At 37.6% G+C, this 24,455-nt stretch overlaps 1 protein-coding gene across 1 annotated transcript in view; it reads left to right on the top strand.

The window, feature by feature from the left end:
- LOC126237201 (NFX1-type zinc finger-containing protein 1-like) overlaps nt 1-24,455 on the top strand; it is a 383,285-nt gene that overhangs the window by 37,430 nt on the left and 321,400 nt on the right. Inside the window, exon 2 of the mRNA XM_049947081.1 lies at nt 12,917-15,563. Coding sequence (XP_049803038.1) covers nt 12,940-15,563 — 2,624 coding nt within the window. The 5' untranslated portion in view covers nt 12,917-12,939. The remainder of the gene's footprint in view (nt 1-12,916; nt 15,564-24,455) is intronic.

Here is a 24,455-nt window from a genome sequence, read left to right as displayed (position 1 = left end):
AATTTTCCTGTAGGCAGTATCTATCTTACCCCTAGTGAGATAAGCCTCTACATCCTTACATTTGTCCTCTAGCCATCCCTGCTTAGCCATTTTGTACTACCTGTCAATCTCATTTTTGAGACGTTTGTATTCCTTTTTGCCTGCTTCATTTACTGCATTTTTATATTTTCTCCTTTCATCAATTAAATTAAATATTTCTTCTGTTACCCAAGGATTTCTACTAGCCCTCGTCTTTTTACCTACTTGATCCTCTGCTGCCTTCACTACTTCATCGCTCAAAGCTACCCATTTTCTTCTACTGTATTTCTTTCCCCCATTCCTGTCAATTGTTCGCCTATGCTCTCCCTGAAGCTCTGTACAACCTCTGGTTTAGTCAGTTTATCCAGGTCCCATCTCCTTAAATTCCCACCTTTCTGCAGTTTCTTCAGCTTTAATCTACAGTTCATAACCAATAGATTGTGGTCAGAGTCCACATCTGCTCCTGGAAATGTCTTACAATTTAAAACCTGGTTCCTAAATCTCTGTCTTACCATTACATAATCTATCTGAAACCTGTCAGTATCTCCAGGCTTCTTCCATGTATACAAACTTCTTTTATGATTCTTGAAACAAGTGTTAGCTATGATTAAGTTGTGCTCTGTGCAAAATTCTACCAGGCGGCTTCCTCTTTCATTTCTTAGCCCCAATCCATATTCATCTACTATGTTACCTTCTCTCCCTTTTCCTACTGACGAATTCCAGGCATCCATGACTATTAAATTTTAGTCTCCCTTCACTACCTGAATAATTTCTTTTATCTCATCATATATTTCATCAATTTCTTCATCATCTGCAGAGCTAGTTGGCATATAAACTTGTACTACTGTAGTAGGCATGGGCTTCGTATCTATCTTGGCCACAATAATGCGTTCACTATGCTGTTTGTAGTAGCTTACCCGCACTCCTATTTTTTTATTCATTATTAAACCTACTCCTGCATTACCCCTATTTGATTTTGTATTTATAACCCTGTATTCACCTGTAGTCTGGATTGGAGCAGTGGATTATTTTCATTCGCGAGGCAGTAGGTGGTGGGAACAGTACATGACGCACTGTTTCATTCTGTGTCTCACTGGTTTCCAGGGAATGAATTATTTCAAATATGGTGTCATTAATACCAGACTGTTTGCTCATCACAATCTCAGGCTGTCAGAAAAAACGAAATTTCATGAAATTCTTATTCAGTAAGTCGGTCAAGGGAAGAATTTTTAGAAGTTTATATCTTTTGTATGCTAGGATTCTGTACATATGAGTGTCATCAATGAAGTGAAGGTGGCACTTGATTTCCAGGTATCTTCTTGCTTCAAGCTGTCATACAAACCTAATATCGAAATCTTCATCTTCATTCCATTGTAGCTGTACCTGTGGGACAACATGGTATCCAGTGAAAAGCAGTATACCCAAGAAGCTCTTTATGCATTCGTTGGATGAAGTTTGTTATTGTTCTACTAGTATATTGGACACTTTCAATGACAATCAAGTTCAGTACTAGTTCATCAACAAATAATTCAAAGCAAACAACTGCAGACTTTCCCTTTAGTGCTACTACCAAATGGCATCACTGCTGTTATTTCTACTAGATCTGGGTAGGTATTATGCAAGTTGCATCTTCATTTATTCAGTTAGAAGTGATATTAGCTTTCATTTTCTTCTTGCAACAGCCTGCATGACCAGTGTATTCAATTTACCTTATAGGAAATGATTTATAAGGTCCCCCATTTTGCCTGGGGAGAAAAGAAAAACAAGGTGTTGTCTTAGGTGGAACCTGGAGTCTCAAGTGGGAATCGAAATTCAGAGAGCCCTCATGGGAAAATAAAATAAGCCGTGGTGGATGAGGGGGGGGGGGGGCGGGGGGTGGCATGGAGAGTGAGAGAGAGAGAGAGAGATATCGATCAATACTTATCTTCTAAAACCATTACGGAAAATGCTAGTACACATGTACTGGAAGTTATTTGCATAATAATATAACTTATGTTGTTTTGAAAATATTATTCTCTTGTAGCTCTGAAAAATGTAACTTCTTCACACAAATAATCCTGTGCAGTTCACTCTTTTAACAACAGCTGAGTAATAGTCAATGCACAAGCTTGACAAAGTTTTAGATAACTATACAAAATAGTAACAGTTGCTGCGGAAGTAATTACAAATACAAAATTTGCATTGCAAAGACAGGTTCCCAAATGGATATCATATCAGTTAACAGATTAAGAGAGCTATATGCGCAAGGTGAATCTGATGTCCAGAAAGTGCTTCCTTTCTATCATAATTGATATTGCAGCATCAGAGCTGTTTTGGCAAGAACCATGTGATTTTGTGTGAAGTTTGGACACCGTACAACAGAAGCAGCAAGAAAAAAATTATACTAATCATCTTTATATGATAAACATATTTATGTGATTGAGAAGATTTTTAATTGGTTGCTGTGATTCTGTAGGTGGCACCATTGCCTGCTATTGTTAAGATATCTGGTTCGCTTCCATCTTTTGCTAAACTTTTGAAATGTATCACTTAATGGCAGCCTAAAATTTATTTTTATCATGTCTCCAGTTACTCCAGTGGGAAAAAATTGCAGCTGTTGTTGACTTGAGGTTGTAAACACAACATCAAAGTTAAAATATCATCATCCCTATATATACTGATTACTGTTACACATTGTCAGAATGGGCATTGGGTATATATAATCACACACAGAGGTGATAAAATCATGGGATAGTGATATGCCCTTATACAGATGGCAGTAGTATTGCTTACACAGTGTACAAAAGGGCAGTGGAGCAGTCATTTGCACTCAGGTGATTCGTAGGTTTCAGACATAATTATGACTGGACAATGAGAATTAGCAGACTTTGAATGCACAGTGATAGTTGGAGATAGATACATGGGACATTCCATTTCGGAAATCTGTAGCGAATTTAATATTCAGAGATGCACACTGTCAAAAGTGTGCCGAGAATACCAAATTTCAGGCATTACTTCTCACCATGGATGATGCAGCGGCTAGTGGCCTTCACTTAACGACCGAGAGCAGTGGCATTTGCAAAGAGTTGTCAGTGCTAACAGACAAACAATACTCTATGAAATATTGCAGAAATCAATTTGGGATGTTTGACAAACGTATCCATTTGGACAGTGCAGAGAAATTTGGTGTTAATAGGCTATGGCAGCAGACAAGCAATGTGAGTGTCTTTGCTAATAGCACAACATCGCCTGCAGTGCCTCTGCTGGACTCACGACCGTATCAGTTGTACCGTAGATGACTGGAAAACTGTGGCCTGGTCAGATGAGTTCTGATACTTCAGTCGGTAAGAGCTGATGGTAGGGTTAGTCAGTGGCGCACCCACCACACAAAGCCACGGACTCAATTTGTGAACAAGGCACTGTGCAAGCTGGTGATGGTTCCATAATGGTATGGGCTGTGTTTTTACACAGAATAGACTGAGTCCTCTGGTCCAGTTGATTGGAAATTGTTATGTTTGTCTCCTGGGAGACCATTTGCAGCTATTCAAGGACTTCATGTCCCCAAACGATGTTGGTATTTTATGGATGACAACGCACAAGGTCGTTGGGCCAGTTATTCATTATTGGTTTGAAGAGTATTCTGGACATTTCATGTGAATGATTTGGCCACCCAGATCGCCAACATGAATCCCATCTAACATTTTTGAGACATAAGCAAGAGTTTAGTCTGTGCACAAATTCCTTCCCTGGCAACACTTTCGCAACTATGGATGGCTATAGATGCAGCATGGCTCAATATTTCTGCAGAGGACTACCAACGACCTGTTGTCTCCATGCTACATCGAGTTGCTGCACTATAGCAGGAAAAAGGAGTTATGACATGATATTAGTAGGTATCCCACAACTTTTTTCATCTTTCCATAACTAATAGTTAAATGAATGCCATTTTCTATGCTCTTACATGTATAGCACGGCACTGTAGAGCAAAAAAATATTATTACATACATGCAAGTGTTGTACTATCTATGAATGTATTTTGATTTCCATTAGTTGATACCAAATTTTAATGGCAGTATGAAAAATTTTTTGATCAAGGTAGGGACAGTGTTTTAATTATCAGATATCGAACACAAATGTTACATATTACTTTGGTGCTCATTTTGAGAAGTTTGAAACTTTTTGTTTAGCTTCATATGATAATAAGTAGTTAAAGCATATTCATTAATAACAAAATTAAGTATGTTAAAACAGTATTTGTGTTTGGTAGCTTGTATTTTACCCCTCAAATAAGTGTTAAATACATGAAAAGTTTAATTAATTGATCTAAAACTTTTATATTTCATACATTCTTCTTTTTGTAATTTGGGAAAGATTTTCAACTTTTAGAGCATTAGGACGACATTGTAGAAGACAGTGATCACATTTTAGTTATTTTAAAATGATAATGCTTTCACTTTTGTGTACTTGAGAAGGCGGCAGGCTGGCTGAGCTACTGTCAGTCAGTCTCTACTATGAGCTTCTGTAGAGGTCCAGCGATAGATAGCAAGTTTTGACAAGCCAAGATTACAGCACCGCATTCGCCAAATTCATGCGAGAGAGTGGACATGTAAAAGTTTGTTTTGTTGTATTTTTTTGTTTTGTTTTGTATTGTGGCTTGTCATTACTTGCTGGTCGTTAGTCATATTTAGTGTTCAGAAGTCAGTCGAGTTGAGTATCTTGCTGCACACAGATTTAAACCTGAGGTGAGAGGAAAGTATTAAACTAATATTTTCACTATTATTCTGCATAGAGTTGTAGCAGACTATAAGGTATGTCATCGTGGACAATATGATGGGCACATTTGCTTTCTTGTCTAACTATGTAACCCTACACAATTCTACACTGTCAGAATGCATGCATCTCTATACTGCATAGAAGTGGTTTTCAAAAGAAGAAATTTTGCAGTTAAAAAAGGTTCGTGCAGCTAATCTTAGATCTGAGCCACTTTCCTCTTCTTCTCCTTCACAGTGCTATTCTTGAATGCAATGATAGTTACTTTTTTACAAATATAATAGCAGCCTCATGGATGTTCTGCAACTTGCCTGTTACAGTTGCCTAATCAGAACAGACATTTAATGTTCTTGCAAGAGTAAAGTACTGTTTGAGAACTACAGTGGGACAAGAGCAGATTGTTGGATTAGCTGTGATCCCAATAAACTCAGAGTTAGCTGACTTGTTAGATTATACCAGGACTATAAAAGATGTTGTGTTGTCTTCGTCATAATCATTCATCCCCATTATGGTCGGAGGAAGGCAATGGCAAACCACCTCCATTAGGACCTTGCCTAGTACTGCTGTGTGGGTCTCCCGCATCATTCCCCTAAGCTCTGTCAAGAAGCATGGGACCTCATTTCATTTCATAAAAGAGTTCACATCGAAAGTAGCTAGAAAGAAAGTACATAATTACGATACTTCACAAAACTATAAACTGTGAGCATTAAGAGTTTCTTTAAAAAAGGCATTGTTTAATTTTTCGCATTAAATTTTTCTTAGCAAAAAAAAGAAAGAAAAAACAAAAAAAGTTTAAAATAAAAAAAAATTGGGGGAGGAGCCTAAGAACGCTTACCCGGGACCCTGGAAACCTAGCACTGGTACTGGACAATGTAAACTAGAAATGACAAAATAGGGATATATAGAATGGTAGTCTTGACTGTCACTGGGGACTGAAGTAGCATATTAGCTAAGAAAAAAACATTGCAGAATTATCACAGGATAGGGATACATCAAAGGCTCCATTGCTCCTTCATCCAGCAGATAAGAGCCAGACTCCAGCTGCCAGAGTTTGTGGATGTGTGTGTGTTTTTTGTGTTGTGTTTGTGTGAGTGTATGGATATGTGTATGTTGTCTAATTTTGACAAAGGTCTTGTTGCCTGAAATCTAATTGTGTGACAGTCTTTTTGTTGTGCCTTTCTGTGACTCAGCATCTCCACCATATGGTGAGTAGCAACTATCCTTTTCATTGTATTGTTACATTCCATTTTGGATTTTCCATTGTTTTATGTAAATAATGTTATACACGTGTTGAGAATACTGAGCTTCCTAATTGAATTCTTTCCTGTGAGGTATTAAGAGAGGTGAAGAAATGTGGACAGAGGAAAAATTTTGGTTCAGCTATATTTTATTCAGCACAGTAGCAATGAACAGAACAGTGAAGGTAACAAGTCTGTATTATGACATACTGAATGGGAAGATTCAAACAGTAAACCAAGTGGGCAGCTTTAGTATCAGTAGAAAAAATATCAGAAACCAGCAGGGAGACAAGTACAATCAACATATTGTTCACTTCCTGAAAGCAAACCAAAATGTGTTAGAAGAGATGTTTATTATGAGAACTTGTGAGAGAGGAAAAAAAAAAAAAAAAAAAAAAAACTAAAATAAAGGATGGACTAAAGCACTTGCAGCAGGAGCCACAAAGTTAAGATAATGTAGGAATATTGTGACTAAAAGTACAATAAGTGAGACTTCAATGATAGTGTTGACAGGAAGTTAACTGATTATCTGAGAATATTGAAAACTTAGGAGCAACACTAGGAGACGTCAGAATCAGGGTATGAATCTGAGAAAAGAAATTAGAATGACCAAAGAACAGAAAATTGGAAGTGTTAGAGCAGTTATAATAAAGGAATTACTTCAGGAGTAAGTATAGATGTTAGTAATGAAAAAATAGGATATCCTTCCCACCCCTCCCACACTGGTATACTGCTGCCCACTGGACCTACATAACACACTCGTCCATCCCTGCACAACCTCGCTCCCAACCACCACTCTGACATTGTTGCTTATTATGGTGTTCCTTTACATAATATTGTCATAGTCCATTCTGGATTTTCCAATGCTAGAATAGACACACCAGATACGACTGAGCAGACTGCCATGGAAAGAAAATACAAATATTATCAAAGAACTAGAGAATATTGTTGAGGTGGTAACTTATCTCTTGATTCATGTATGACAAAATACTACCGGTATGAAGCAGTTGGTGTGTAACTGTTTGTAACAGTGTTGTTTATTGCATCTACTTGTACAGAATGCTGAGCAAGATGTGAACAGGAGGGAGTAGGTGGTTGTGTCAGAGTCAGTTTAGAGAGTTCCATCAAGAGCTTCTAGGAATGTGTCTTACGCTGAATTTCAGTCTCAATTGCAACAGAAGTAGGTGGTGGAAGTTAAAGATGGTGGAAGGAAATGTTGACATTTTTAGGACAAAGTCAGAATAAGAGAGCTAGTGTAGAGGCAGATGGTCTAAGGCTGTCTGCTCTGTATTGGAGCTCAAACGTAAGATCATGAGGTCACAAGTGTCTCTGTGCATGCAGATACAGGAGGCAGTCACACGGCTTCACTTCTGTACTTTCACACGGAGCAACTAAAATTTAATTGCACAGCTCCCGTTTATTGAAAGGTAGCTCTTTGTCCAATCAGAGCACAATATCCATGCTGTAGTTGCTTACCCAAATATGTGAAGTAGGATTTGCCTGTGGTGGAGAGAGGTTTTGAATGAAAAACACCTAAAGCCACATACACACTGAGCCTGATGTTTGGAAACATGTTTCAAAACACAGAAACATTTATCCGTAGCAGTGGTGGTACAGATCAAAGGAAACAATGTTTCAGGCTAGCTACCACTTGTCACCGTTGCACGTTGCTAGCGTGTATGTGTGTGTATGTGTCGTCTACTGTTAAGTGGTGTTGTGTTTACTATAGTGTCATTTTTGCTTTATTTTTCTAAAATAATGGAGTGATCAAGGCAACAAATTGTTGATTTAATTGCCATGTACCAGGGGGAGGATTGCTTACGGAACATCCAGAGCAAGGAATATAAAAACAGTGTTAAAATACATGATGCACTTGCAAAAATTGCAGCAGCTTTTGGCACAGCCAAGGAAAGTGTAGAAAAAAACATACAATCGTCCATGGTTGCTTACAGGCGTGAGAAAAGAAAAATTATTGCCAGCAGACCATCTGGTTGTGGTGCAGACACTGCATATGATTCCAACTGTTCTCAGCTATCGGCTGCTACAGTTCTAGGATGATGTTCATGAGTCGAAGGAGACAACAGATACTATGGAAAATGAGGTACAAAAATTATGCTTGTTTGTTTTTATTTGCGTTTGTAGCAACATAGGTTTTCTAGCACATGGAAAAACTGAAGCCATAATGTCGAAAGTGTTCTCAACAACCATTCTGGCCCTAGAAAGTTTGTAATTAAAAACTCTCTCTTTTGAACCTATAACATGTTTTCCTCGGTAGGGTTTCATAATATTTTTCTGTAAAGGAAAAGCATTGTCTGCTACAAAAACATATGGTAGGGCCTTTGTGCCACCTGGTAAACATTCAGCTTGTGGCAAGTTTAGTTTCTTTTTGTTAATTAACTCACTTATGTTCGCGTTTTTGAACACACCATCATTTGATATTCTGCCTTGGTAGCAGATATCTGCATACAAAAAGTTGTAACTGCCATCAACAACAGCAAGCAGCACAATGCTGAATGAACCTTTATAATTATATTATTCACTTCCACTACCAATAGGGCACTGTAACACGATATGTTTCCCATCAACTGCTCTGACACAATGGGGGAACTGAAGAATCTGAGAACCAATAAGCTGTTTTAAGCCAGTCGTTTTCAGCCACCGGTATCTGAAAGAAAGAAATTTGATTTCAGGTTTTCGTACATTAACCAGAGTTCAGAAATGAAGATGAAGAGGATGTGGCTGGACCTTCCAGTCCTCCGCTACAAAAAATCTTTGAGTGGGTGAGAAAAAAGATATGCAGCAACCCTACAAGATTGCATCTCAATTGTTAATTAAAGTGCTGCAAAAACAAGAAAATAATAAGAGCGATGAATGTAGTACATGTGATCAGTATGTGGCATCAGTGTTGCAGAAATTCCCAGAGTTACAAAAAGCAAAAACAATGGCTTTGCTTAATGAAGTATTAACGAAACAGCATGTAGCATATTTGGAAAGTCAGCAGTATGGGTATGAATGTGGCAGGGCCATCACCATCAAATAGTTATTCCCCTGTCATATTTACAAGATGTGTAGACACTGGTAACACTATTGAAGATGTTGTGTTTGATGAGGTCTATAATGTAATTGACAAATAATAACATTTTGAAAAGATGCTTATTTAACGGTGTTTCTCATTTACTTACCTTTACGTCCTTCAGTACTCCCACCAGAGCTCCACATATTTCAGGTACTGTTCGAGATATTGCTTGCTTCGAAACGTGAAATAAATACGCAAGGCTCTGAAATGTATCTCCTGTTGCCAGAAAACAAAGAGTAACTGCAAGCCTTTGGTTGACTGAAATCACTTTCCTGAAATTCTTATCTTTTTTTGAAACAAATGGTGCTATCATATTTGCCAGATTTTCAAAATCGACAGATGACATCTGAGTGAAGTTACAGAAGCCAGAGGCGTCTTCCATACTCAGCTCATGTAGGAAGTTATTCCTGCCAGTTCTTCTAGAGAATGTTTTACTCCACAAACAACGAGGACACCTTTCATTTTGTTTGTGTAAACCTAGTATTAATAATGCAGCACCACATATCATTATAGTTTCCTCGACACCGTACATAATGCAGCAGCAGTTGATACAAACACAATAATACAAAGAGCAGTGCAGACGGCGTGAACACACAACGAGAAATGTTTGCTGCCAGTGTGGACAGAAGTAGAGACAAGAAACGATGTCGGAAACATTTGCAAAACATCGTAGAAGACAATGTTTCCAACAGAAGTGTGTATGTGGCTTAATACCGCTGGGACCTTACATTTTGTTGTGTTTTTCAGTCTGAGACTGGTTTCATGCAGCTCTCCAAACTCGTCTATCCTATGCAGGTTTCTTCATCTCTACATAGCTGCTGCAACCAACTGAACATTCTCACTGTATTAAACATTTCCAAATGTGCACTTGGCCTTAAATGTTGACAAAAGATACATCTAGCCCAGCTAGATGAAACAAAGAATGAGTGAGTGATATACAGATTTTATGTGCTGTTGGCTGTTGTGCTTTGTATTTTTGACTGTGTCAGTTTATTAAGTCCTCATTATTTTAACTTTGTAATGTGATAAATGTAGTATGCAGTCAAATAAAATGCTGTCTGTCAAAGATTGTTGTGATATCTTCCTTGCGAGAAAGAATGGTCGTACTAACTGGTACACACCTCTAAATGCTGGGCACGGTGACATGAGGCAGCCAAGTGAATGTAGTGAAAGATTATTTCTGCGCAGTTATATACAGCTGATTATTCATTTTTGGCACCCTTACAATTGCAAGAATTCGGAAGAATTGATTTCAAACTGTTCATCAAACAAACCATAAGTAGAGATTTTAGTCTGTATCGGTTCCTGTACTGAATGCTCAGGTAAGCCATCTCTGTGTTTGCTTGCTTTCCGGTAGTGCATTATCAGATAGTCACTTGATGAAGTACTTCATTATATCTTTTTTTGCTGTGCTGCAAAATGTAAATGATTAAATTATGCACAAGGAATATGGGGCTTGATTTTTACTGCAGAATGTTCTGCCCTCTATCAGGCCACCCAATACGTCCGATGACACAGGCTTCTCAGTTGTGTTTTATGTGCTGATTCGCTCACTGATGCTAGATCCAATATGCTATTCGTGTGAGTCCCTGGTCATTGGATGCAGGGGAATAAAGCTGCCAATGCAGCTGCCGATGCTGCAGTCTAAATTCGTAGGCCTTTTAGCTATTCTGTCCCTTCAGGTGATATCTGTATTGTGGTTCATAGGAACATTGTGTCACTCTGGCATGAACACTGCTCTTCTCCATATGGGAACAAACTCTGGGAAATTAAACACTTCCCAATTGCTTGCATGACCTCCTCTCGCCCCTCTTGTTGTGAGGAAATACATTTAGCTAGGATGCATATTGGGCACTGTTGTTTGTTTTAGTCACCTTTATTTGCTAAATGGAGACCCCGCATCACTCTGTAGTTACTGCAACCAACCATGGACAGTGCATCATTTTCCAATCCAGTGCCAATTTTATTACCGTTTATGTTTTAATATAAGTTTGCCATCTGAATTATCAGGTTTTTTAGCAGATACAGCATGAACTGTAGATCTTGTTTTTTTTTTTTTTTTTTTTTTTTATTTGCACAGTAGTAGGGTGAAGGAAATTTAATTTTCACCATTTGAGCAACCTCTTCAAAGGGGAAATGATTGTTTTTAGCTATCCCTCTGCTCCATTCGATGAGGCTCTGAGTATTATTGATTTCAAATTCATTCAGTAATTGACTATTTTAAGCTATGACAAGGGCACTTGTGATCTCCACTGTTTTGGACACTGCTCCCTCCCTCCTCCTTCCCCCACCCCCCTAAAAAATGGAATATGGGAGACAAAAATAGTAAACTGCTGCTGCACTTTATGCACACAAAAATATTAATGGTTTGCTCTTTTCAATAGATGGCGGAGAGTACACTACACTATGATAAAGTGCACTTTTGGAACTTTTTGTCTCCAAAATCAAACCCAAATTCTGTGCATTGATGTAATAATTATGCAAGCATATGAGTAAAACACTTACTTCATAACAAATTAGCTTGTTTTCGTAGTTATAGTACAGTGTAAGCAGATAAATAATTATTCTTCATTGTTGTGAAAAATCAACTCTTCTGATTACATGTAATATCTTCATATTAGTAATGAAGTAGTTTATGTGTGATAACTGTAGTATACAGTATTCATCTTTCGTCACCCCTCCTATGATCAAACTTGCTTGTCATGGCGGAGTTGCTAATAGGTGATAGGTTGAAGCGATGTTCTTATATTTTCATTATGTGAAAAACAAGGGATGTTTGTGAAGATATTGAGTTATAGTTTAAATTGTTTATTCTCATTCAGTTCAATCCATCAAAGTTTTATTTACAGTGTGCCGTACGTTTGATGTATTTGTATGTTTTCTTGAGAGAAACCTCACCATACTAGAAATTAATAATATACCATTAGTGCAGTTAATGTAGTGATATTTCCCTTTGCCATGTCAGGTGTCTGACAAAAATAATTCATGCCAGTGAAATCTGTATATTTTATATTCTTCCTTGTCTGTAGTCGAAGTTACTAGAATGTCTTGTCAGTTCTTCACAAAAAGAGCTATATAAATATAAAAAGAGAACATGAATGTTAGAACCGATGTTAGAATATTTTTACATTCATGTGCAAAATGTAATGAAGCTCTTCATTAATAGTTTGTACCTTTTGTAAAATGAAAAGCCTTATTTCTTTACTATGCTAGTAAATATTTGTTCGTTTGTAGTAAACCTTCCAAAAGACAATATAAATTCTCTCCATTTTTTTGGTTTGATGTATTGACTTTCAAAATCTTGGTCAAGGGAAGTCTCAGAATACAAAACAGGAAAATGAATTGATCATCACCAATCTGTGAATTAGTTTAGTTTTCAAAATCACAGTACATGGGCACAACAAAGTTGAAAGCCTTCATATGTTGGGCTGGTAGCATAGGTCCTCTCAAAGTATGTAGTCAGCAGATCTTGGCTCTCTGATAAGATACTATAAAAATAGAAAAATATGAATATTAAATAAATTCCTGACAGAATAAGTGTTTTGTTAATGGAAAACTGCAGTGTGTCTGCCAATTAGGTAAATAAAATGTACTAAGGTGACTGTTGTGGACTTCACATTTAGCTGTTGCGTCAGGAACACTAGAAAAATAAGTCTAGTGGAAATCATTTAAAATTGTATTTTCTCCAAACATTATTCACTCAAATTTCCATAAGAGTAGCAGTACAGTGTGTGTGTGTGTGTGTGTGTGTGTGTGTGTGTGTGTGTGTGTGTGTGTTTTATTTACTTTGTTTTGGCAGTGCAGTTTCTAATTGTATAATTTTAATTTGTTACAGGACTTTGTGTTGGGGCAAGCATTATGGAAAGTTCGTCAGACAAACTTTTCTCTGCACTTGACAATGCCAATAGAGAAAGCAGAACAGAACACAAAACAGAACATAAGTCTCTTCCACAAAACAAATTTGAACCCAAAGAGAGGAGGCAAGACAGACTTCCTTCTACTACTGTGCCAACAAGGCAAGGAAACTGCGAGAGGAAAAAAAAATTTGTAGAATCAAATGTTCACAGCAGATTACCTTCAAAATTTAAAGTTGGAAATTTTCCACAATGTTTTCGAACCAATGCAAGTCACCCTGGAAATTCCAGTCTTTTGCCCCTGGATGAAGGACAAAGACAAAGTGCTGATCGATGGAGGTCTCATTATAGTCTCTCTAATTCAGAAAAAATTAATATGAGAGTTGGTGGAAAAGGTTCAGATGAAACTCCTAAGTTTATTAGGAATAAATCACAATTTGAAGACAGGCAGAAATCTTCTACATCAATTAAAGGAACTGGATATAAATTTCTGGAAAACCTTCTTGAAAAAGATCCAATGGAAGTGGTTGTAAAATTAGCAAGCTCCAAAATAGGATTCACTGAATTTTTAAAAAAAGAAATGTCCCCAGATTTAGTACACCTTACATTAAGGCTACTTGCTGAAAAAGTGTGTGTAGTTGGTTTCCAACACAACAAAACAACTGTTTTGATTGCAGCATGCCAACCACACTTCTTAAGCCAACTAGAAAAAGAAATGAACAAGGTCCCAACAGAACACCACTCAAGGAAGTCTAAGATACTTCCATTCTTAGAAAATCTTCTAATATTTTATGCAACAGTTGTTAATGTGCTTCCACAGACAGCATGTGAAAAGTTCAAGAATCTCTTTGTTACGACTGAATTGTCCATAGAAGGTGCACAAAGGTACCAAAGTATAAACTGTGATGATATTAAGAAGAAGTTCGAATGTCTTAAGGCCCAGCTTAGAAGTATGATAGAAGAAAATGAACGTAGTTCAATAAAACAAAGTAGCAAAATGGAGCAGCTTCAATATTTGCAGCCCCCTGATAATTTCAGATACTGTAGCATATTCCCCACTGCTGAAGATTTTGCTAGTAAACCATTTTTACGACCTAGCATCATCAAGGGAGCATATATTGATGTTGAACATTACCTAGATGTTCAGTTTCGCTTGCTGCGGGAAGATTTTGTGGGCCCCTTACGTGAGGGTATATCACAGTATACGGAACATTCTCTCCAAGGGCAGAAAAGATTTAAGAGGATTGAAAATGTGCGAATATATCATGATGCTTTATTTTTAAATACTGTGACTGTTAAAGAAAAAGTAGGTGTGGTACTAAACTTTGATACTAAAAAGAAACTGAGAAATGTTGCTTGGGAGCATTCCAAACGTTTTATGTTTGGTTCATTGTTGTGTTTTACCCATGACAATTTTGGTACCTTCTTTTTCGGTACAGTTCTTGAGAGGGACAAGAAACAACTAGAAAATGGTTGTGTTGTCGTTGAACTTATTGACGAGATAGATATTACTATATTCGAAAGAGCATATACAGTGGCAGAAAGTGAAGTTTATTTTGAACCATACCGACAGGTATTAAATGCATTGCAGACTATGCCCTTTGCTGCATTTCCAATGAAGCCTTATATTGTTGATGGGATTACAGAAGTGGGTTTGCCCCAGTACATACGTGCAAAATCTGATCCAGTAATATACAAAATTGGCAAGTTCAAAGTACCTATAACTGAAATGGACACTTGGCCTACAGAAGATGAATTGAAGTTGGACATTTCACAGTATAAGTCATTCCGAACTGCTTTGACCAAGGATTTCGTTATAATACAGGGTCCACCAGGAACAGGAAAAACTTTTCTTGGTTTGAAGATAATAAAAACTTTTCTTGACAACCAAATTATATGGAACACAAACCATAGACCTATTCTTGTGGTGTGCTACACTAACCATGCATTGGACCAAGTCCTTGAAGGAACTTTAAAATACACAAGAGAAATAATTCGCGTTGGTGGCCAGTCACAGTCAGAAGCTCTAGAGGAATACAATCTGAAAGAAGTTCGACGGCATCGTGTGGTGAGAGTGTCTGCAGTATCTAGCAGGGAGATAATCTCAGAAATGCAAAATGTTATCAGTCAAATTCGTTCTTTGCAAGAACATCTAGAGAGAATAGCTAACAACAATACGATAATCAGCGTTTCTTCTTTGAAGGAAGTGGGAATTACTGTTAAACAGCTTGGATCATTTATGGTTGGTCACGTAGTCAGTGATGAGATTTTCATTGAATGGTTGAAGGGAGATGGAAATGAAAATCCAGATAGTCTGTATCAGCAGGATGATCCTAAAGCTGGTAATATTTCAATTCTTGAAGATTTACCTTGTGAAAACAATTATGATAGTGATAATGATTTTGAAGATGAGTATGAAGATGATTACAACAATGCTGATTTATTCAGTGATGAATATGGTCTGATAATGCAAACAGTAGACACAATAAAATTAAAATATGCCCTGGATCTATCACATCTTATTATGGATGTTCAGCACTATAAACAGCGGCTGGAAAATTGTGGAGCTAACATAGAAGATTATGTGAAGTATCAGCAGTTGTGGATGTATAGTGTGGGCCTTTACAGGTAATATTTTATTTACACATAAAAACATACTTTTTGTCAGTTAGACTTATTACACTGTGCCTATCCACAATCTTCAACAACTCCTTCAAGAAAGACAATCCTTCATGTAAATTTGTGTCACCACCACTGTTCGAGATAAACCAAACGAGTGATGGAGGTAGAGATTGGCTCAATAACTAATCTTCCATTGTTATGTTATGTGGGGTACCATTAAATTTCGTATGCTCACATCTATCCTCACTACACTCCTCCATCCAGATATGAGACAAATTATAGTTAGAGCAGATTGTTAACCATGATGTAGTTTCACAAACACTAAGTACAGCCTGAGTGAAAGTTATAATACGTACTAGGAAAAAAGAAAGAAAAAGTGTTAGATTTGTTGTCTGGCTCTCAACCATTTCTCAGTCAAGCCACATGGCAATTTTTTGTTTTACAGTAATCCCATATGCTTTAAATATTATGTGGCCGTTTTGATATTCTCATGCTGTACCCTACAAATACATGATAAGAGATTTCTGAATTTCCCTAATCGGTCAGCGTCATCGTGTCCAGAGTCTGTCCATTTGTCAAATAAAATATTTAAATTAATTGCATAGTGTTATTTTGTTCTTTATACAATGTAACTCAAATGGCTTGTTCTGAAATTACGCTATAATACAAGCAATAGATACTTTGTCATTAATTTTTCCCATATGGAGTACAGAGTGCTTGTTAAAGAGCATGTGTGCTTGCAATGAATAGTAATTAATGGCAGAATCTCATGGTGCTTGTGTGATACCTAAATGCAGAGCTCAGAAAATAAATTTATAAACATGGATGATTGAATTAAGCATGCTGTTAATATTCCTATCTGTTCATTATCTTCAAACTATTCACATATTTTGTCACACCTCTTCAAATTTCATCCCAGACGTATCATTTGAGGCAGGGGGGTTGCCTTCATAGACTCTGATGTTATTGAATTTAGTGTATGTTAAAATTCAGGAGTAAGTAAGAAACACACACTTTTTTTTGTTTTCTCCAAAAAAATTCCTGCCCCAAGGTACAGGCCTCCAAAGATGATACTGTGAACACCATTTTGAAGATGTGAATTTTGTTATAGTTTATTTTATTTGAAAGATAATTGCTTTATGATTACAATGGTGTCCTCCGTTTGGACATATCAATCAAAGTTATTTTACTATCACCTTTTGAACTATTTTTTTAATAATTTACAGATTTTTTTTTTCAAAAACGCAAATCCAGAAAAGTTAGAATTTTTCCTGTTGATTAGTACCCCCACCCCCCCCCCCCCACCCCCCAAAGAACCATGTACCTTGCCGTTGGTTGGGAGGCTTGCGTGCCTCAGCGATACAGATAGCCGTACCGTAGGTGCAACCACAGTGGAAGGGTATCTGTTGAGTGGTCAGACAAATGTGTGGTTCCTGAAGAGGGGCAGCAAGCTTTTCAGTGGTTGCAGGGGCAACAGTTTGGATGATTGACTGATCTGGCCTTGTAACACTAACCAAAACGGCCTTGCTGTGCTGGTACTGTGAACAGCTGAAAGCAAGAGGAAACTACAGCCGTAATTTTTCCTGAGGGCATGCAGCTTTACTGTATGGTTAAATGATGATGGCGTCCTCTTGGGTAAAATATTCTGGAGGTAAAATAGTCCCCTATTCGGATCTCCGGGCTGGGACTGCTCGGGAGGACGTCGTTATCAGGAGAAAGAAAACTGGAATTCTACGGATCGGAGTGTGGAATGTCAGATTCCTTAATCGAGCAGGTAGGTTAGAAAATTTAAAAAGGGAAATGGATAGGTTAAAGTTAGATATAGTAGGAATTAGTGAAGTTCGGTGGCAGGAGGAACAAGACTTTTGGTCAGGCGAATACAGGGTTATAAATAAAAAATCAAATAGGGGTAATGCAGGAGTCGGTTTAATAATGAATAAAAAAATAGGAGTGAGGGTAAACTACTAGAAACAGCTTAGTGAACGCCTTATTATGGCCAAGATAGACACAAAGCCCACACCTACTACAGTAGTACAAGTTTGTGTGTGATGATGAAGAAATTGAAGCAATGTATGATGAAATAAAAGAAATTATTCAGATATTGAAGGGAGATGAAAATTTAATAGTCAGGGGTGACTGGAATTCAGTAGTAGGAAAAGGGAGAGGAGGAAACATAGTAGGTGAATATGGATTGGGGCTAAGAAATGAAAGAGGAAGCCGCCTGGTAGAATTTTGCACAGAGCACAACTTAATCATAGCTAACATTTGTTTCAAGAATCATAAAAGAAGTTTGTATGCATGGAAGAAGCCTGGAGATACTGACAGGTTTCAGATAGATTATGTAATGGTAAGACAGAGATTTAGGAACCAGGTTTTAAATTGCAAGACATTTCCAGGAGCAGATGTGGACTCTGACCACAATCTATTGGTTATGAATTGTAGATTAAAACTGAAAAAACGTGGGAATTTAAGGAGATGGGACCTGGATAAACTGACTAAACCAGAGGTTGTACAGAGCTTCAGGGAGAGCATAGGCGAACAATTGACAGGAATGGGGGAAAGAAATACAGTAGAAGAAAATGGGTAGCTTTGAGGGATGAAGTAGTGAAGGCAGCAGAGGATCAAGTAGGTAAAAAGACGAGGGCTAGTAGAAATTCTTGGGTAACAGAAGAAATATTGAATTTAATTGATGAAAGGAGAAAATATAAAAATGCAGTAAATGAAGCAGGCAAAAAGGAATACAAACGTCTCAAAAATGAGATCGACAGGAAGTGCAAAATTGCTAAGCAGGAATGGCTAGAGGACAAATGCAAGGATGTAGAGGCTTATCTCAATAGGGGTAAGATAGTTACTGCCTACAGGAAAATTTTAAAGAGACCTTTGGAAAAAAGAGAACCACTTGTATGAATATCAAGAGCTCAGATGGAAACCTGGTTCTAAGCAAAGAAGGGAAAGCAGAAAGGTGGAAGGAGTATATAGAGGGTCTATACAAGGGCAGTGTACTTAAGGACAGTGTTATGGAAATGGAAGAGGATGTAGATGAAGATGAAATGGGAGATACAATACTGCGTGAAGAGTTTGATAGAGCACTGAAAGACCTGAGTCGAAACAAGGCCCCGGGAGTAGACAGCATTCCATCAGAACTACTGACAGCCTTGGGAGAGCCAGTCCTGACAAAACTCTACCATCTGGTGAGCAAGATGTACGAGACAGGCGAAATACCCTCAGACTTCAAGAAGAATATAATAATTCCAATCCCAAAGAATGCAGGTGCTGACAGATGTGAAAATTACCGAACAATCAGTTTCATAAGTCATAAATGCTAAATACTGACGCGAATTCTTTACAGATGAATGGAAGAACCCGGGGAAGATCAGTTTGGATTCCATAGAAATATTGGAACACGTGAGGCAATACTGACCCTACGGCTTATCTTAGAAGCTAGATTAAGGAAAGGCAAACCTACGTTTCTAGCATTTGTAGACTTAGAGAAAGCTTTTGACAATGTTGACTGGAATACTCTCTTTCAAATTCCGAAGGTGGCAGGGGTAAAATAAAGGGAGCAAAAGGCTGTTTACAATTTGTACAGAAACCAGATGGCAGTTATAAGGGTCGAGGGGCACGAAAGGGAAGCAGTAGTTGGGAAGGGAGTGAGACAGGATTGTAGCCTATCCCCGACGTTATTCACTCTGTATAGTGAGCAAGCAGTAAAGGAAACAAAAGAAAAATTTGGAGTAGGAATTAAAATCCATGGAGAAGAAATAAAAACTTTGGGGTTCGCCGATGACATTGTAATTCTGTCAGAGACAGCAAAGGACTTGGAAGAGCAGCTGAACAGAATGGAAAGTGTCTTGAAAGTTGGATATAAGATGAACATCAACAAAAGCAAAACGAGGATAATGGAATGTAGTCGAATTAAGTCAGGTGATGCTGTTGGAATTAGATTAGGAAAAGATACACTTAAAGTAGTAAAGGAGTTTTGCTATTTGGGGAGCATAATAACTGATGATGGTCGAAGTAGAGAGGATATAAAATGTAGACTGGCAGTGGCAAGGAAAACGTTTCTGAAGAAGAGAAATTTGTTTACATCGAGTATAGATTTAAGTGTCAGGAAGTCATTTCTGAAAGTATTTGTATGGAGTGTAGCCATGTATGGAAGTGAAACATGGACGGTAAATAGTTTGGACAAGAAGAGAATAGAAGCTTTTGAAATGTGGTGCTACAGAAGAATGCTGAAGATTAGATCGGTGGACCATATAACTAATGAGGAGGTATTGAATAGAATTGGGGAGAAGAGAAGTTTGTGGCACAACTTGACCAGAAGAAGGGATCGGTTGGTAGGACATGTTCTGAGGCATCAAGGGATCAGCAATTTGGTATTGGAGGGCAGCGTGGAGAGTAAAAATGGTAGAGGGAGACCAAGAGATGAATACACTAAACAGATACAGAAGGATGTAGGTTGCAGTAGGTACTGGGAGATGAAGAAGCTTGCACAGGATAGAGTAGCATGGAGAGCTGCATCAAACCAGTCTCAGGACTGAGGAACACCACAACAAAAGCAGCAGCAATACCACGTAGTACTGTATTATGTGAAAAGGAGAGCTTCCACTTTTGAACAGGTTTTATTTTAGAAAATCTTTTTTTTTTTTTTTTTTTTTTTAACTTCTACGGGTACCGTAATGTATGTCTGTACTGAAGTTGTTTCTTACTAATTTCTTTGTTACAGTGTTTATTTCTGTTGTCTTTGTTGTAGTTATTTCTTAACACTTTTTTTGTTGCAGTTATTTCTGATCACTTTCTTTGTTGCAGTTATTTCTGATCACTTTCTTTGTTGCAGTTATTTCTTTTCACTTTCATTGTTGCAGATATTTCTTACACTTTGTTGTGGTTTCTTGTCAGGTTCTTTGTCACTGTTGTTCATTGCAGGTTTTTGTATTGTAGTTTTTCAGTGCTAACTTGTTTACTGGAGAGGCTTTTAAGAAATCTGAGACCATGCATGTGAGTTCTCTGTTTTTGTGAGGAATTTGCCAGTTGACACAGTTGCAGTTTGTTTTGTGAAAAGGACTGTTTGAAATGTCTTCTGACTGGGGCCACAGGAGGGTGAAGTGTGCTGAATATTTGCGTGTGCATAAAAGAGTGAGTGATACATAAGACAAATGGAAAAACAGACTTTGGTCATGTTGGAAATAAGTGTTCTCATTTGAAGATGTTTCCAGTGGTGACTTTTTGTATTCTAAATGTTTTGACAGAGTAACAACATTGATAATATCTGAACAAGGTGAAGCCTCCCACGGTGCAGATGATGCAGATCTTGCATCAATAGAGGAAGAATTATATAATCTGAATCATTCAACTACAGAGGTAGGTGTTAGTCCTGTTAAGAAACTGTGGTCAGTGAAGGCGAGTCATTAGCTCCGTGCACCGAGAAAGTGCAGAGAAATTACTAAAGTTGTGGATGAATACACTACAGCAAAACTGACCACTCTCTTCAAAGTAGAAATTCCATCTTCAGAAGAAAATGAACCAAAGCACTCTTGCACCTCTTGCCAGGAATTTTTCACAAATATCAATTCAGCTGTTGAATAGTGTGCATCCTACAATGAAAAGATGCAAGTTTCAACTATTGTTCCAGAGACATTTTCAAAGAAAACAATTTTGAACCACGTTCCATCAGTATCAAAGTACATCGTGGACAAATCAAGAAATGTGAGGTCTGTAAAAGGAGTCTTTGGAAGACCAGATCCCTATTATGGTCATCCTGTAAAAGCAGCTCAAGTTCAAATTGTGCATTAATTTTATCTGGAAGATAAATGGGGCTGTTCTCACCAGAGTGCCAACAAAAAAAGACACTGTAACTGTAACAGTTGAAGATAAAAAAGTTGTGAAAGTGAAGAGGTACATGACTCATAGTATTAAAGAAACTTTTGCAATTGATAAGAGCAACTACTTCACATATTGGAAGATAAAAACTTTATGCAGTACAACCCAAGTGGGTAGTTTTTCACACCCACCTAGAGACGTCTGTTTATGTGTTTACTGCTCGAATTTTGATCTTTGTGTGATAACTTTGAAGAACTTAGTGGAGCACATGACATATGACACCTTGGTTGGGCGTGTGAAGTCATTAGTAGCCTGTGACATAAAATGAGAGACTTGTTTGTTTCAGGAATGTGGTGACTGCCCTGGAAAGGGAGGACTGTCTTTACAGACACTTGGCATGGAAGACATGGCAGATAACTCTGCAGAAGTTACATATGCGACATGGGAGGAAAATAAACTAATTACGAAAAATGTTGCCTTTGACAGTTTCATTGATGAACTTTGTAAATGGTCTGCATCTCAAGTAATTGCAACATCAACAACACATTGCAGAAGTGAAAGGGTGTGTACAGGCTGAAGAACTATGTTTAGTGCTTCACTGAGATTTTGCTGAGAACTGATCTGTAATTCTCCCACAAGAAGTACAAGGGTATCATTGGAGTAATGACCAGGTTTCAATTTTTACAGGAGTGACATATTTGCAAAACAAAACCACAAGTGTTGCAGTTATAAATGATGACACAGGACATGACTCAGCACATGCTTTGCTAGCAATGTGCAAAATTTTTCAACTGCCAACAGGGGCAGAGATCATTATTATTTCTGATGGTGCACCTAGTCATCTTAAAAATCGTTACCAGCTGTTTGAATTGAGTAAGTCGCTTGTGCCAACTGACTCGGTATACAGTGCTACTGGTCACAGGAAGGAGTCTTGTGATGGTGTAAAAGGCCTGCTGAAGCACAATGCTTCAAAACGTAATCTTTCCAGACCAAATACAGCTGTATTCAGAATGCTGAGGATTTTACGAAAGTCATTAAATCTTACACATCTACAGCCCTCATTCTTTTGTCCAAAGAGGAAATTGAAGAATTCTGTGAGCAGAAAAAAGAAGAATGGTCCAAACAAACTACTCCTGTGAAAGGAATCCAGAAGACACATTTTTGGACTCAATGATGGGCGAACTCATATTGCATGCACTTTAAAGAGCAAGAAAGAAGAAATTTCGTTCGTTCGGCCAACACCTCAGAAACAGATTCACAACCTGAGAAGGGGGATGTTTATGGTGTGTGTGTGTGTGTGTGTGTGTGTGTGTGTGTGTGTGTGTGTGTGACAGTGACTGGTGGTTTGCAGAGATTATAGACACCAGTTATGAGTTAAACTAAGTTGTAGTGAACTTTATGGTACCACATGGACCAGCTGCTGGATGTAGGTTTCCAGCTGAAAGACAGCAACAACACCATCAGTCCTCATTTCCTGTGTACAATGTTTTGAAGACTGGAGTGCTCCAGTTCCTATTTTTTCAACAGGAAGGCATCACTCGATATCAAAGGAAGATGCTGAAGCAGCGGAACACATTCGTAGTTCATTGACTGGCTAATTTCAGTACAAAACAGAGTGCACAGAAGTTGTAAAAATTGAAACCTTTAAGTCTTTGGACCTTTCACATACATTTTGGAACCATTTAAAATGCTTGAAAAAATGAGTTGCTTACTCATCTTTCAAAACTAAAATTATAAGTCTGTTATGTGATAAAGTGGTAATAAAACAGGTTTTATGTATGGCAGAAATTTCAGTTGTTTATAAAACCTATTCAATCTAGAAGTGGATGCTCTCCTTTTCAGGGAATGTAGAACAATATGGTACTAATCAACAGAAAAAAATTGTAGATTGGCATTTTTGGAAAAAAAAGCCATAAATTGTAAAAAAAAGTCCAGAATGCTATAGTAAAAGAACTTTGACAGATAAGACCAAATGGAGAAGTTCTTTGTAATCATAAAGCAATGATCTTTCAAATAATAAAAAAACCAACAAAATATCTAGAACTGTTCCAGAGATACATTTTAAAAATTTTTCCAAAATTCGCGTCTTCAAAATGGTATACACAGTGTCATCTTTGGAGGGCTGTATCTCGGAGCAGAATTTTTTTTGGAGGAAAAAAAATACTTGTTCCTTACTTAGTCCTTCATTTTAACATATGCTAAATTCAATAACATCCGAGACTAAGAAGGTAAATTTTTTTCCTAGCCTACCTGAATTGATATGGACTACGCCATGTATTCTGCCGCAGATGTGAATTGTTGTTTGCATGTTGGTGAAGGCTGCATTTACTGATCAGAATTATGGTGCCAGGACTCTCTACAAAGCGTACCCTCTGTACCTCCGTTTCTTCTGCTTATAACCAGGTACTTAATAACCCCAAAAGCTAAATAGACATATTCTTTGGATACCATATTTAGCTGCTGATGTTACATTTATCATAGCAAATAGTACTAAAATTGATGCATTTTGGAGAGATCTTTAATGTGGTATGTGTTACCTTCATTGCATGCTTAATGTTTCTCACGTTTTCATTTTCGCTTGAGACATTTAATGTCTTTTCACGTGTGTTGAATCCAAGGAATTTATGAGTTCGTGTGATGAAAAAAATGATGTTCCATAACACCACAAGCCCTGTGCTGTGACTGGCTGACAAACACACTGAGCAGCCCCTATGTTGATTTATGTATATGTGAAACCAGCACATCTTTTTGGCTGGTGTTCATACACATGCTTACGTATATGCAGTTTAAGTCTCACACCACATCAAAGCTCTCTCCAAAACACTTTATTTTTAGTACCTTTGTTGTGCTAAAGTATCACAAAATGTAAGATCAGTGGCTAAACATGCTGTTGTACATTGCTTTGTTGAAACTGAGTATATACCTTTTTCTGGATTTGCAGAATTTTTATTCTTGACTGATGTTTATATTGGATTTGTGTGCACCAAGTTCCTTCACTTTCACCGTAAGCTCACATTCCAAAGTTTTGCGTAATAAGTATAGGACATGAATGAGATTTTCACTCTGCAGCGGAGTGTG

The sequence above is a fragment of the Schistocerca nitens genome, chromosome 2 (assembly GCF_023898315.1).
Source record: "Schistocerca nitens isolate TAMUIC-IGC-003100 chromosome 2, iqSchNite1.1, whole genome shotgun sequence".
Taxonomy (NCBI): Eukaryota; Metazoa; Arthropoda; class Insecta; order Orthoptera; family Acrididae; genus Schistocerca; species Schistocerca nitens.
This window is presented reverse-complemented; position numbering and strand designations above follow the sequence as displayed.